Here is a 15274-nt window from a genome sequence, read left to right as displayed (position 1 = left end):
GAAATCTATCACAGAGGGTCTGTTATTCTTAAATCTGGGGTCATTGACAGATGCCTTCATTACTAAACCACACAATGAATATTGAAAAATGTGGCTTAGCTTTAAGCTAGGTGACACTGAGTTTTGATGTATGTGTTAAGCCTTTATTTGCCCCCGGGTGAGGGGAGGGATAAACAAACCGATAATCTGTATCAGCCCTAGGACTGCTAATAGCCTGTACAACGCGTATCGGTCCTAGGACTGATAAGGCAGTAGTTGACCAATGACCATTCAGCACAAGCTAAAATACCACAGAGTGATTGTCAAACATGTCAAACATGGATGAAAACCAGCCTCCAAACAGTGTTGCTGCAGATATTGTGGTACTGTAGAATTCACTGCTGAGGAGGCACTGGAGTGCACGCCAAAACACAAGAGGGTTTCCCAGTCTAGGGCTGGACTTGGACATAGATTCGGCCCTGGCATCTTGGCCCAGACCGGCCCACCACAACCGGCGTGAACCAAACATAGAACATCTACAAGCCGACAAAGATCTGCAAGCCCACAACATCGAGGCAGACATGTTGTGGGCTTGTATCAGATGTTATATGTTTGGGTGGGACAGTAGTAGACAGTGTGCTAGGGCTACTTGGCCCATATTCAGATGAAAGACAAGTCATGTGATAGTCATGTGATATCTCTCTGTCTCTGCTCTCTGCTACTGTACTGAAGGATTGGCCCTTTCCACTTAGTGGCTGCCCAGCCCCAAAAATACGGGACAAAAACAAATTTGTATAGTCGGCCCACCGGGCATATTAATCATACTGAATCTTCTGTAACTCCCCCTTTGCACTGGCAGACTTGCGCACACGCACGCATGCGCGCGCGGCCGCGCACACACACACACACACACACACACACACACACACACACACACAGACAGACAGACAGACAGACAGACAGACAGACAGACAGACAGACAGACAGACAGACAGACAGACAGACAGACAGACAGACAGACAGACAGACAGACAGACAGACAGACAGACAGACAGACAGACAGACAGACAGACAGACAGACAGACAGACAGACAGACAGACAGACAGACAGACAGACAGACAGACAGACAGACAGACAGACAGACAGACAGACAGACAGACAGACACACACACACACACACACTGTGTGTGTGTTCACACAGTGTTCCACAACTGTGGAGGGTAGACCCTTTTAAATTTAGAATTATCTACCTTTTATAGAATTGAAATACTTTGCTGGGTGTTTTATTGTATTTGTACATTTATGTATCATCTTGAATGTATGCATTGACCTGAGCAAAACAGACTTCCCTTGTGGATCATGAAGAATCTAAGGTCCTGGCACTGCCTGATCTCTCAAAAAGCTCTCTCTTTCTTTCCTGCTTTCCTTCATCTACCTCTCTCTCTCTCTCTCCCTCTCTCTCTCTCTCTCTCCCTCTGTCTGTGTTCCTCTCTCTGTCTTTCCCCCGTCTCTTCTCCCTCCGTCCTCTCTTTCTCCATCAGGACTCTGAGATCCTGAACACGGCTGTGTTGACCGGCAGGACGGTGGCCGTCCCGGTGAAGGTGGTGACCGTGTCGACGGACACCACTGTGACCGACGTCTCCGAGGCGGTCAAGTGTCGCTCTACAGACGAAGATGTGGTCAAGGTCAGTGAGCCGAAAATGTCTCAACTTATTTTCCATATTATTTCAATAGATTATGTTGTTAGTGTTTCATCTAAAAAAAAGCAATGTATTATAACCAAGGCTTCATGCACAAAGAATATTGCATTTACAAAGTAGGGTTTAAGTGGTTAAACTTCCAAAAATGTTATTGGTAAACATGTGATGATCGCTTTTGTCAGTTGCCTGATAATTTCAAATGGTATAGTATTAGTCATTATACCATCAGTGCCAATTGTGCAGCATGTGTGTTTGTGTAACCTCACGTCATCAGACTTTCCACCTCAGAGCAAAAGTGCCAATCGCACAGGCTCTGAACACTACTATTGTATAGTTCAATCATTGTGGTTTCCACACTACATGACTGATTGGTCAACACTACAAGATCTTTCACCAGGACACATCGCCGACAAGTCTGTCTGGTCACGAAAACACAGGAAAATATGCGATACCATGCGCGATACAGGATGCTACCGCTTCTTTATTTATAATCTCTCTCCCTCTATTGTACTCTGCAGTACACACACACACTTGATTATACTTTGTTCAGTAATTATATAAATGTTTTTCTGCTCTTACTGGGATCATATTTCTGTGTGGTGACACAACTACTGTACATAATACCTCTCAAAAATCTTCATGTCAAGGACCCACACATTTACCGTACATGTATTTAATTTGACCAGATGCCCCCAAACATTTTGTGCCAGGGACTCCAAAAGTTAATTTCATTAAGCGCCCCGCAAAGCTTGGCCAATGTGGGATGGGGCGGGACATACAGACAATACCAGATGTAGGAGCGGTTAGCAGAGAAAATACATTTTTCAAGCTTTTTGAAAAAAGCTGGTCTTCAAGCTCATAATGCGACAAACTCAGCTATTTTTGTATAAAATCGTATAAAGCATAGTATAAGTATAAGATAGAGGTCAATGGGTTAGACCTATTTTGATGCTATATTAACCCATTTTGTTGGGTACCTCCTGGACCCCTCAAGGGCCCCTGGGGTCCCAGACTCCACTTCGAGAACCACTGACCCAAGGCATGGCAAGCAGGTGAAGGTACAGTAGTTCTCTTGTGCTTTAAGGAATCAGCTGACACTGCTTGCCAGCTATCCATAGGCTATCTATAGCCTCAGATCGCACAAGGAAGCCACACCGTTATTAGACCCTATATTGTTTACTTATTTGTATCTTGTTATTACCTTACATGCCATGACTGTTTTTATCCAATACAAGCATTTCACTGCTTGTCATATTCTTCACATTGTGTATAACTAGAAAGATTGAACTTGGAGCATCAGCCAAGACTACCTCCGAAAAAACATATTCCATTTCCACCTGACATGACTGATTATGTAATTGTGCCCTTGCCCTTAAATGTGACCTTTTGAACAGAAAGGTCAAGATTCAAGATTCTGCAGAGGTTTGTCTGTGGCAACAACTTCAACAATAGGATGCTCACTGGCACCGTTGGTCAGCAAAGCCTCCTCCTCCTTGACAGGGAATAATATTTTCTGTTTTCTTCTTTTTATAATGTAAATGACCTGGTGTCGCCGTGCTCTGCATATTTGCCTCCTTCCTTGTTTTGGGATTCTTGGAATTGGGTTTCTGCAGTTACTGTAGAAGGCTGAGCTCTCAATGACATTCACATGCAGGCACCACACTGACTACAGCTTTCCTTTTCCGTTTCTCCGGCAACAGTGCTTCAATATGCCCTGGAATGGTTTTTGACGTAGTGGACGCTCGCTTGCCGTGTGCTTTTGTATTACGGTTGTGATGTCCATCTCCTGTAAGGTATCACAAAGAATCAGTTATTAAATACATTTTCCTGGTTCCTCATGGTAAATCTGTCTATGAACACAGAGTAGAGCAACGCCATTTGTATTCATGAAATGTAACGCACTTGATCTGCCATTTTTTAAGACTATCATTGTGGGTTCGCTGAAAGGCGAGACCAGTATGTTATACCAAAACATTATAGGACAAGTTTATTCTCCTCAAAAAAACTACCGACAGTACAAAGGCAGAGCCCTTAGCCAATGAGGAGCAGCATTCTTGGTGACATCACCACCAACAATTGCGACCTGTTATAAATAACAAGACGACGTGGGCGTGAGTGGGTATGTTATACCAAAACTTTATAGACCAAGGTTCTCCTAAAAAATGGCCGACAGTACAAAGGCATGAGGAGCAGCCAAAGGGTATAGATCCTTGTGCCCATACATGGTGTTCCATGCGAGCCCACATTGTTTCGTAAGAATAGTATTTCTAGTGTTTTAATTGAGGCCTTCAGGCTGACGAAAATTGTGTCCTGTGGCTGTGGTCTTCAGCCTGTTGCTACAGTTCCTCTTGGTTTTGAAGTGAACCTACTCTGATAAAGCAGGGCTGCTCTATCAGATGCTTCTCCTTATTCTTATTATCACTTTGATCAGAACAGTTTTCTTTTTGTTGTCTTTCTGCGCCCAGGCTCAGATTGTACTTCTGAGCTCTCTCCTCACCTTCTCCAGACTGACTGATCTATACGGTAGAATTTGGGCCTCTCGTGGTTCTGCTTTGGCTACTTGACCATAGTGGGCAGTTTGTCCGCGACAGGTGCTTTCACCGTGTTTTTCTGACTGTCCACCATTCTCCAGGTGGTCTCCTGTTCCTTTTTCCTTCCACAGTTTTGTCTGGAGATGAGGCGTCTTTATCAGAATGGGTCTTCCCATCAGCAAGATCCTTCGATGTAGGTTTGCTTCCCCCAACATCCTGTGCTTCCACTGCATTCCCCTGCTTGTCCAGAGTGGGCACTGTGTGGCTCAGTAGCCCTTCTCCAGGTTTTGTCCTCTTACTTTTTCCTTCCACAGATATGTCAAGAGATGAGGCCTTTTTATCAGAACTTTGTATTTTCATCTGTTTGGTCTTTCCATCAGCAAGATCCTTTGATGTAGCTTTCTTTCCCACCATGCCCTGTGCTTCCACTGCATTCTTCTGCGTGTCCAGAGTGGCCACTGTGTGGCTCAGTAGCCCTTCTCCAGGTTTTGTCCTCTTCCTTTCTCCTTCCACAGATTTGTCAGTAGATGAGGCCTTTTTATCAGAACTTTGTATTTTCATCTGTTTGGTCTTTCCATCAGTGAGATCCTTTGATGTAGACTTTCTTCCCCTTACGCCTTCCTGGGCTTCCACAGCACTCCTCTTAGTGTCTAGAGTGGTGTGGCTCAGCCACCATTCTCCAGGTGGTCTCCTCTTCCTTTTCCCCTCCACAGATCTGTCTGGAGATGAGGAGCTTTTATCAGAAATTGGTATTTTCGTCTGTTTGGTCTTCCCATCAGCAAGATCCTTTGATGTAGCTTTCTTTCCCACCATGCCCTGTGCTTCCACTGCATTCTTCTGCGTGTCCAGAGTGGCCACTGTGTGGCTCAGTAGCCGTTCCCCAGGTTTTGTCCTCTTCCTTTGTCCTTCCACAGCTCTGTCTGAAGATGAAGCGACTTCATCAGAACTGGATAGTGTCATCTGCTTGGCCTTTTTATCAGAAATTTGAATTTTCGTCTGTTTGGTCTTCCCATCAGCAAGATCCTTTGATGTAGCTTTCTTTCCCAGCATTTCCACTGCATTCCTCTGAGTGTCCTGAGCGGTGTTGCTCAGCCACCATTGTCCAGGTGGTCTCCTGTTCCTTTTCCCCTCCACAGATCTGTCTGAAGATGAAGCGACTCTATCAGAACTGGATATTGTCATCTGCTTGGTCTTCCCATAAGCAAGATCCTTTTCGTTCCTCTGTGTGTCCAGACCAGCCACTGTGTGGCTCAGTAGACGTTCTCCAGGTTTTCCCTCTACAGATCTGTCTGAAGATGAAGCGACTCTATCAGAACTGGATATTGTCATCTGCTTGGTCTTCCCATAAGCCAGATCCTTTTCATTCCTCTGCGTGTCCAGAGTGGCCACTGTGTGGCTCAGTAGCTGTTCTCCAGGTTTTCCTTCCACAAATCTGTCAGGAGGAGATGAGTCCTTTTTATCAGAAATTGGTATTTTCATTCCTTCCACGGATCTGTCTGAAGATGAAGCGACTTCATCAGAACTGGATATTGTCATCTGCTCGGTCTTTCCATCAGCAAGATCCTTTTCATGTGGGTTTTCTTCCGCCATTTGATGTGCTGATTCCCTTAGCTATGGACAAAGGAGCAACAGAAAAAGATTCCTCAAGCTTATGTGAGGTTACCTAATACTGTGTGTGGGGGCTGCTGTTAATTAGGACTAGGATACGTCAAATTGTGTCCGGTACGAACGTAACCAGTGGTGTCTGCCTGTGCGATCAAAAGGATGGGTTTGAGTGACAATCAGCGGAATCAGGAGTGAGAGAGTATGTATTGCTTTTATACCGTTCGCCTGTTGTCATGAAGAGGTCACAATCCATGTCCAAATGCATAGTTCTGGGTCTGGCTGTGTCCAAATATGGAGTCCATGATATCGGACTGTCAGCAATGGTAACCATAAACACCTGGTCTCAATCTGACATATAGAGTAACCATGGGGCCAATGGGGGTTGGAGTCGGTCACCCCGTTCAGGGTCAGGATGATGGCTTTGATGAACCAAATGGAGTGGGCATCAGATGCTCCAGAATGGCGTTGAGGTTGCCTTCATGTCATTGCCGAATATAGATATTTCTGATATGTTCTGGTTGGGGGACCAGGAACATCAGGAAGGACACCGGCTGCCCCATACAAGCCCTGGAGGTTCAGGATTCAGATGTCCGGCTGTGGGCTTCTTGCTGGCCCTTGTCTGTCTGTCTATTCATTCATGTTAATGTCATGGAGGACGAGTAGGTGTCAGTACAGTTCAAGCAGTTCATCTTAAGGTTACATTTTGCTGCTCGGTCGGCTCACCCACACTGCCAGCACCAGTGGTCATCCTTGGTCCAGCTGTGCTTCTGATTTAGTCACATGAAATTGCCAAATGTGTTGATTGGGTTATTTGTCTTAGAATGGGCAGTAGTAATCGGAGCTAAAATCGTGTAATGTGAACTCGGCATTAAGCACTTGTTCAGAGGATCTTTAGAGTATGATTATGCATATATATGTCTACTTTACTTTTACAATTTTAAAGAAATGTTAAATCTACTGAGTACATTTCCCCATGCTCCATTCAAGTACTCATTACACAGGAATTCTAATCAAAAATGGGTTTCATTTGAATAATATGCTAACTCTGTCAGCCTGGTCAGCACAGTTATTATACCATGTGTGATGATTGTTTTGGGGAGCTGAAATGTCCTCTTAGTCTGCTGCAGGTGAATGACGTTTCAACCCAAATTCATTCTCAAACTTGAGGCAAATGGCTCATCAAAACTACAGCTCTCGATAATACAGGGAGAACAATGGAATGATTTTGAAGAACAGTTGAAATTTAAGAAGTTCACTTTCACCAGTGATTCTATATTGTAAGATACCAATATTCTACTGATCTTTTTTTTCTATCACTGGATCTAATAATTCAATTAAAGTCAATCAACTATTTTCCTTAACCAGTCATCTCAGTTACTGTAGGCCTATATACAGTAGGCTACCATGACTCTCTTAAAAAGCAATAACAACTACAACTTCATAGTTTTATTTATTTATTTTCATAACTATTTTGTAAGTAATTGTCATCTTATTAAAATGATGGTACAACCTCTAGAGTTGTAATCTCTCAAGACAGATTCAGAGCTCTGCAGCTGAATCAGTTTTTTTTTTGCTGATATAGTTGTGAACTTGTGACCCTTTAATGACAGGCCCAGTATTCGTATACTTACTGTAAGTACACTTATTGCCAATTAAACAGACAGTTCCCAAAGTAGCACTCAAACAAGAGGAGTTAAGGTCTTTGCACACTGCTGTGTTTTTCGTTGCGAAATGTGTTTTTCAGGGCAAGGAGAGAGAGAGAGATAGAGAGAGCAAGGGACCGAGTGGTGCGCGAAACGGGACTGACATAACGTGAGGTTGTTTTTTTATTTATTTGCACGCTCCGAAATTCACTCCGATATTCGGCCCGAAAAACGCAGCAGTGTGCAAAGACCTTAACTGTGTTGAATAAAGTAGGATTATGGGTATATATTGTGAATAGGTTAACAACACACAGGAATTAAAGCTTATGATGCATAGATATAAATACATTAAAACAAAGATTGAAAGATTAGAATAATTCCTATTGTATGTTTAGTAAAAGAAAAGTGCCTTTAGGATAAGCAAGCACTGTGAAAGAAGATCAAAGTGTTTATTTGATACTCAGTGTGGTGACAGGTTGCTTAAATTTCCTTTTATTAGTAGAGCCTCTTTAAACACAGGGCACAAGGCACAGCAATATTTTCTGCCACTTGCAGTCATACAAAATAGTGTGTGCATTGTGCATATCAATGGCTCAGCTCTAATCTCCAAAACGGCACTCTCCTTGACTCTACCAGACCTCCAGTGATGCCTTAACTATCTACTGTAAAGGTCAAGTCTTTAAAACTAGAAGTTTGAAAAAGCAAAATGGCCTCAATATGGGTACAGTCTGCTTCCCTAAATATCTGGCTGCAATTCTGAATAGATTATACATTCTAGACACCTGCTGTGCCAAGGGCTTCATCCAGTTATGTCTATTTTATTTTATGTTTATATCTCTCTTGGACCTGTCATCAAGACCAGAGTGGATAAAGTCAAGATGATGTAATGCACAATAATGAGGTGTCATGGCGTAAAAACTGAAAGACATGAGATAAACGTTACGCTGTTTGTTCGAAACATTTTACAATATTACATCTATTTTTCCAGTTGTAAAGTAGCCTGATTTCAGACTCAGCGCTAGAGCTTGAGTCTGACATTGTCCCCATTGTAAGAGATTTCAAAGGGGAGGGGATTTGAAATTTGAAATTCCCAATCACAAGAGATCTGGTGGGAGTGGTTCTGTTTGACTTGTGTGTACACAAAAACATTCCCCCCTCCCCCTCCTCTCTATGACAGGCATCAAACAGGTCGTTGTCTTTGATGTTTAATTGATTAGAGAGATCACTAACGAGCTATTGACACTTGTATGGCTCAATCAATTACCGCAGTTCACAACCCCTTTGAAGTTCAAAGGGAGCAATTAAGAACTCCACTGTTTCTGTTGACTTTCTGTTTCTGCTGATTTGCTCTCTCGTTAGACCCACCCTTTCTTCTGAATTGCATTGATTTAATTGGTTTGGTACTGAAGAAACCAAAGAAACTTCAGCGTCATATGACAACACCAGACCAAGAGAACCAGTCCGCTCAGAGAGTGGGCGGGTCTATGGGCTGGAGCCAGGCAAGTCGTAAAGCTAATGTTCTTGCATCACTTAAATGAACCAGAGAAATACGATCACAAACATTTTCAAGGGATTTCCTACTGTTCTTTTCTAAACACAGCCTGCGATAATATACAATATATAAACATGACTTATCTATCTCATTTGGCCCTGGGGAATTAGTGACATTATTATTGAATCTGAATTAGGAATGATTCTGCTCATTACAATCTGTGTTTATTCGGCCATAACTGAATAATTACCCTGTAATGATGCCTCATAGGAACTATAGAAATGTAATTGAAACACCAATTGTTGGATACGTTTAGGAACAAATCTAAATCGTATCCAGTGACACATCTTAGAGAGATCTAGGCTTTCTGGTCAAAGTATCTTGAGGGGTGCTTTCCTTAAAAAAACATTAGCTGAGCATTATACAAGGAGCTTTTTGAAATTAAGCACATCACTATTAAAAAGATGAATTAAAAGCACTTTTTGCTCAGCCAAATAAGCATAACTCAAAGTGCAACCACAGCCCCAATTCTGCAGTCACTGCTTATTCACAACGGCACAAAGCAAATCCAGCTGGTTTTTATGATTGAATTTTCATTTTTCGCTAGGTTAACTAACCATGACCTGAAGTTATGCAAGAAGATCAGGTTATGAGTTGCGCTCTCACAGCCATGGAAAGGGGTTCTGGGAATGAATGTAACAGCACCCCCCCAAGGTGGAAGCGAGTACTGTGGTTAATGCAGAGCAGCATGGGCTGCATAATTGCTTCTGTCAAGCCAACTGTATGTGGGAGACAGAGAGAGACAGGCCCACCCCACCTTAATGCTCCCTGCTCCCATCGCTCATATGTGCCACGGGTTGGATCTGTCCGGCGAGTTGTTAAGCCTTTTAGGCGTAGGATTATTTGATGCTTTAACTATTGAAAAATAGCAGATATACAAGCTCACAGCGCGGCACCGAGTGCCGCGCTGCAAGCTTGTAGATCTGCTATTTTTTTTTAAATCATGAAAATGTGTGCAAATCTTTGAATATCTAATTTTTAAAGGGAACATTTGTAACTCAAATATTTGCTTCTGGGAGGTCCCTAGCTGATACAAAATATTTTGAGACGGGAGTCGGCGGCCAAATACAAATACAATTCTAGGGGTCCTTGACACGAAATAGTTTGAGAACCACTGACGTAGAAACGCGTATTTAAAAAAAAAAAACCTTAGAAGGATTTTCGAAGACACTTAATAGAATCGGGTCAAAATCGGGTCAAAATTCAAATGTTCACAATAAAAAATAAAAAATAAATAGCAGATCTACAAGCTCGCAGCGCGGCACTCGGTGCCGCGCTGTGAGCTTGTATATCTGCTGTTTTTTTAATAGTTAAAGCATAATACGTACCCGGTCTAAATAGGTTAATTTCCTGGGCTAGATCCAGCGGCAGCCATAATGCCCCCTGTAAGTATTTTTCCTGTTCGGCGCATAATGTGTCTGATTAATGTGCCGGTGGATTCTCCCGGACATTTATGGTACCTTGAGGAATGAGTGGCACCAAATGTATTTCTCACTGACAGGGGGTCCCCTCTCCTCCCCGCCGACAGTCCTCAGCACATCATTGTCGTGCTGGGACGGGAAGGGTGGGGAGTACAGAGGTTGTTGAAAGGCTGCCTTTGGTTTTGTGTGTGTGTGTGTGTGTGTGTGTGTGTGTGTGTGTGTGTGTGTGTGTGTGTGTGTGTGTGTGTGTGTGTGTGTGTGTGTGTGTGTGTGTGTGTGTGTGTGTGTGTGTGTGTGTGTGTGTGCGCATAGTAGCAGGGGCGTCACAAAGGGGGGGGGGGGGGGGGGGGGGGACTGAGTTACTAGGTCCCAAGGTGGAGGGGCCTTAATTATTTTATGCTTTAGCTATTGAAAAATAGCAGATATACAAGCTCACAGCGCAGCACCGAGTGCCACGCTGTGAGCTTGCATATCTGCTATTTTTGAAAAGTCGTGAAAATGTGCGCAAATCTTTTTTTTTAAGGAAACATTTGTAACTCACATTTTGCTTCTGGGGGGTCCCTGGAATTAAATATTTTGAGATGGGAGTCCGTGGCCAAATACCTGCACAAACTTTCACGATTTTTCAAAAATAGCAGATCTACAAGATCTGCGAGCTTGTATATCTGCTATTTTTCAATAGTAAAAGCACAAAACAATGCGTTCCCAGTCTAAATGGGTTAAACAACCCCCTCCCCCTATGAAGAACATTCATGGGGGGCCCCGCAGCTGAACCCTCATGCCCAGGGCCCAGCATTTGGCGGGCAGACACCCCTGCCATAGTAGTATATTAAAATATTGATTGTTGGTTACCGCCGGCCAATAACGCGCCACACCGGAGGCCAGTGTTAGGCCATCAGAGTAATGCGTGGGGACGGACAGACGTGTTCTCTGTAATTGGTCCTGCTCAGCTGGCAGGCAGAGAGGATCAAAGCAACGCCAGCAGGCAGTTCATTTGCCTGTCATGAGACATGGAGCTGTTTGTTAATCAATTTAGAACGGGTACACATTTTGTGTATGATTATTTTATGCTTTAACTATTGAAAAATAGCAGATATACAAGCTCACAGCGCGGCACCGAGTGCCGCGCTGCGAGCTTGTAGATCTGCTATTTTTGAAAAATAGTGAAAATTAGAATTTTGACCCGATTCTATAAGTGTCTTTTGAATCCTTCTAAGGTTTTTCGAAAAACCTATGTTTCTATGTCAGCAATCTGGCTGGCCATCGTCAAAGAAAAGGTCCTTTTCACTTAACTGGAGCTCAGTTAGTCTGTTCTTGAGAGACTACTATGTCAGAGGTTCTCAAACCTTTTCATGTGAAGGACCCCCAAAATTATATTTATTTGGACACGGACCCCCATCTCAAAATATTTAGTTCCAGGGACCACCCAGAAGCAAAATTTGAGTTACATACGTTCGCTTTGAAAATACATACTGTATATTCAAAGATTTATTTTGCACACATTTTCATGACTTTTTCAAAAATAGCAGATCTACAAGCTCGCAGCGCGGCACTCGGTGCCGCACTGTGAGCTTGTAGATCTGCTATTTTTGAAAAATAGTGAAAATTAGAATTTTGACCCGATTCTATAAGTGTCTTTTGAATCCTTCTAAGGTTTTTTGAAAAACCTATGTTTCTATGTCAGCAATCTGGCCGGCCATCGTCAAAGAAAAGGTCCTATTCACTTAACTGGAGCTCAGTTAGTCTGTTCTTGAGAGACTACTATGTCAGAGGTTCTCAAACCTTTTCATGTGAAGGACCCCCAAAATTATATTTATTTGGACACGGACCCCCATCTCAAAATATTTAGTTCCAGGGACCACCCAGAAGCAAAATTTGAGTTACATACGTTCGCTTTGAAAATACATACTGTATATTCAAAGATTTATTTTGCACACATTTTCATGACTTTTTCAAAAATAGCAGATCTACAAGCTTGCAGCGCGGCACTCGGTGCCGCGCTGTGAGCTTGTATATCTGCTATTTTTCACTGGTTAAAGCATTCAATCATTTCTAGGCCTAAATGGGTTAATCAATCACCGCACACATGCAGCAGAACCCTATAGAGTTAAAGCCTCGGTCCACATGTGTCCCATGGCGTGGTTCTCAATCAGTGCTTCTCAAACTTTTTTTTTTTTAATTTCGAGGACCCCGTTCATCTGAGAGTACACAAGTGGAACCAAATGGACCTGTATATGGGTCCGCTTGGTTCCATTTGTATACTCTCACATGTCAGTTAGACATGTCAGGGTCCATTTAGCCCCTTCATTTAACCCTGAGGGTCCCTGGACCCCAGACCAGTGGTTCTCAACCTGTGGGTCGGGACCCGCAGAGGGGTCCCCAAATTAATTTGGGGGATGATTAACTTAATGTGCAACATTGTTTTCTCACTCAACAGTAAACAAACCAACATAATGTTTGAGTTTATAGAGGGTATATGCTCTAAAGTGACAATTCAAGGACTTTTTAATACCTCTAAAATGACAACTTAAACATTGGCCAAGTTGTCAAATATTAGAGGCCGAAATTGTGAAAAATATTTTCACAATAGAACCGTGTTATATACAATGTAACTCTTAGTTCTCGTCAGGGTGGGGGGGTCCCCAGTTAAAATATGATTATTTGGGGGGTGGCTGCCTGAAGAGGTTGAGAACCACTGGTTTAGATCCTCAGAAAAATCATCCCTGTTCGATAAATGTACCATTATATTCCTATATTCCTACTCCCAAAGATGTCCCTAAAGGACCTTTACAGTACCCCCTTTCTTTGCTTGATCTTTGCATTATTATTCCACATCCGACTTCATGAATTATGCATACATTTGATCTTCCAGAATTAGGGCTAATCCAACAATTATCCATAGCCACCAAACCCACAGTACCGTGACAAAAACAAGCCACTCACTTCCTTGTTGACAGGTCCTACGGTGGAGTCGGGTTTACGGGGAGCGCTTGTTTTGTAACCATCGTCATCCATGCATAAATATCTTCATTGACTAATGCTGCATTGAGGCTCTGATTGGCATTTGGTGAGTCTGGTGACTGATGTCACAACTCGTCTGAGTTGTCAAAAAAGCTTCAAAAAGACATTGTACGTCACACTTCTGAGTTAAATTAACATTGGATTTTACGCACGCACGCACGGTCGCACGCACGCACGCACGCACACACACACACACACACACACACACACACACACACACACACACACACACACTCTCTCTCTCTCTCTCTCTCTCTCTCTCTCTCTCTCTCTCTCTCTCTCTCTCTCTCTCTCTCTCTCTCTCTCTCTCTCTCTCTCTCTCTCTCTCATAGAAGTCTCTTGAAGATCTTCGACCGTAAAAACAGGGAGCAGATACACACCTGCGTTGCTCTGTGTGTGTCTGGTAGCAAATCCTTTTGTTGCGAGCACAAACAAGCGCTCCTCGGCGCCTTGCCATTTTATTGATCAGCGATATCACTGTTTGACACGGTCAATGACTCTGGCATGTAGGAGAGTCTAGCCTTTCTACTTATCACCCACGCAGACAGGTTGGGGAGCCCCAAATCCCATCCCCGCATGCAGCCCCTAAACTTGGAGAGAAACGGCTCAGACGTATGGACTGTCAATGAGCTTGGGTCTCAACAGACTGGGTCTGGTGAGAGCGGCAGCAGGAGAACAATGGGGGTTGATAAGGAGCAGGGACTCTGACATCTTTATCAGTCCAAACACACGCTCACACTGGGAGCCCTGATGGAGCACAATCTGCTCCATGCCTGACTGCAGCCAAGGGAGCGTGTGCAGACCTCATAGACGTGTTCAAAAGGCTACATTAACCCACGTAGACCGGGAATTATTTTACACTTTAGCTATTGAAAAACACCAGCTATACAAGCTTGTAGATCTGCGATTTTTGTAAAATCTTGACATTTTTGCAAACATTTAAAAAATATATTTTTAAAAGCAAACATTTGTAACTCAAATATTTGCTTCTGGGGGTCCCAGGAACAACATATTTTCAGATGGGGGTCCCCGGCCATATACCCGTAATTTTGGGGGTCCTTGACAAGAAAAAGTTCGAGAACCACTGATTTAGAAGAAGGACTTAGAAGACATTTATAGAATCGGGTAAAAAATATTCAAAGACCAATATTCACGATTTTTCAAAAATAGCAGATCTACAAGCTCGCAGCGCGGCACTCGGTGCCGCGCTGTGAGCTTGTATATCTGCTATTTTTCACTAGTTAAAGCATACAATAATGGTTAAAGTATAATGCACAATAATTCGTTCCCGGACTACATGGGTTAACCCAGTCTGTCACGTCATGTCTCAACCTTCAAATGTCATTTTACTAATGATTGCTCCGTGTTCTTGGCGCCGCAGACGCACTCGTGCATTAACAAGTTAGCGCTGCCGCGCGTAGTTTTGGAACTCTCGCTGACGTTCTGCCGCACACAACGGTATAGGAAACACCCAGGGATCATAGCCGACATGCAACCACTTTAACACATCCAGGGGTAGACATTAAGGGAAATTTACTACTGGCCCTCAGGGCCAGTGGATTTTGATGATCACTGGCCCTGACACGCGCGTGTGCGCAAAACTTGCGTCCTCCTTCATCCTTGATACTAGCGTCTTTTTTTTTTATGAATGGAGTACATAGGACATAGGAGTGAACTGTACTGTCCTGTCCCTTTCGCCATTCAAAATATCATTCCCCATAAAACAACTCATTTGATTCAATAACATGTAGGCCTACTCTTAACAACAGCTGTAGTCTGTTTAACTGGTGAGGGCCCCAGCCCAGATTGACAGCTGTCTGT

The 15274-nt window shown here is 43.3% G+C and overlaps 1 protein-coding gene across 1 annotated transcript in view; it reads left to right on the top strand.

The window, feature by feature from the left end:
• Positions 1-15274, top strand: part of LOC308295993 (transmembrane protein 132C) — a gene marked incomplete at both ends in the record, with an annotated part of 290553 nt that overhangs the window by 235407 nt on the left and 39872 nt on the right. The window contains one exon of the mRNA XM_080739101.1: positions 1522-1665. Within this exon, the coding sequence (XP_080595227.1) occupies positions 1522-1665 (144 nt within the window). The remainder of the gene's footprint in view (positions 1-1521; positions 1666-15274) is intronic.

The sequence above is a fragment of the Nannobrachium achirus genome (assembly GCF_963921795.1).
Source record: "Nannobrachium achirus genome assembly, chromosome: 12".
In the NCBI taxonomy this organism is placed as follows: Eukaryota; Metazoa; Chordata; class Actinopteri; order Myctophiformes; family Myctophidae; genus Nannobrachium; species Nannobrachium achirus.
Note: the sequence above shows the minus strand (reverse complement) of the source record. Positions and strands in the feature narration are given on the sequence as shown.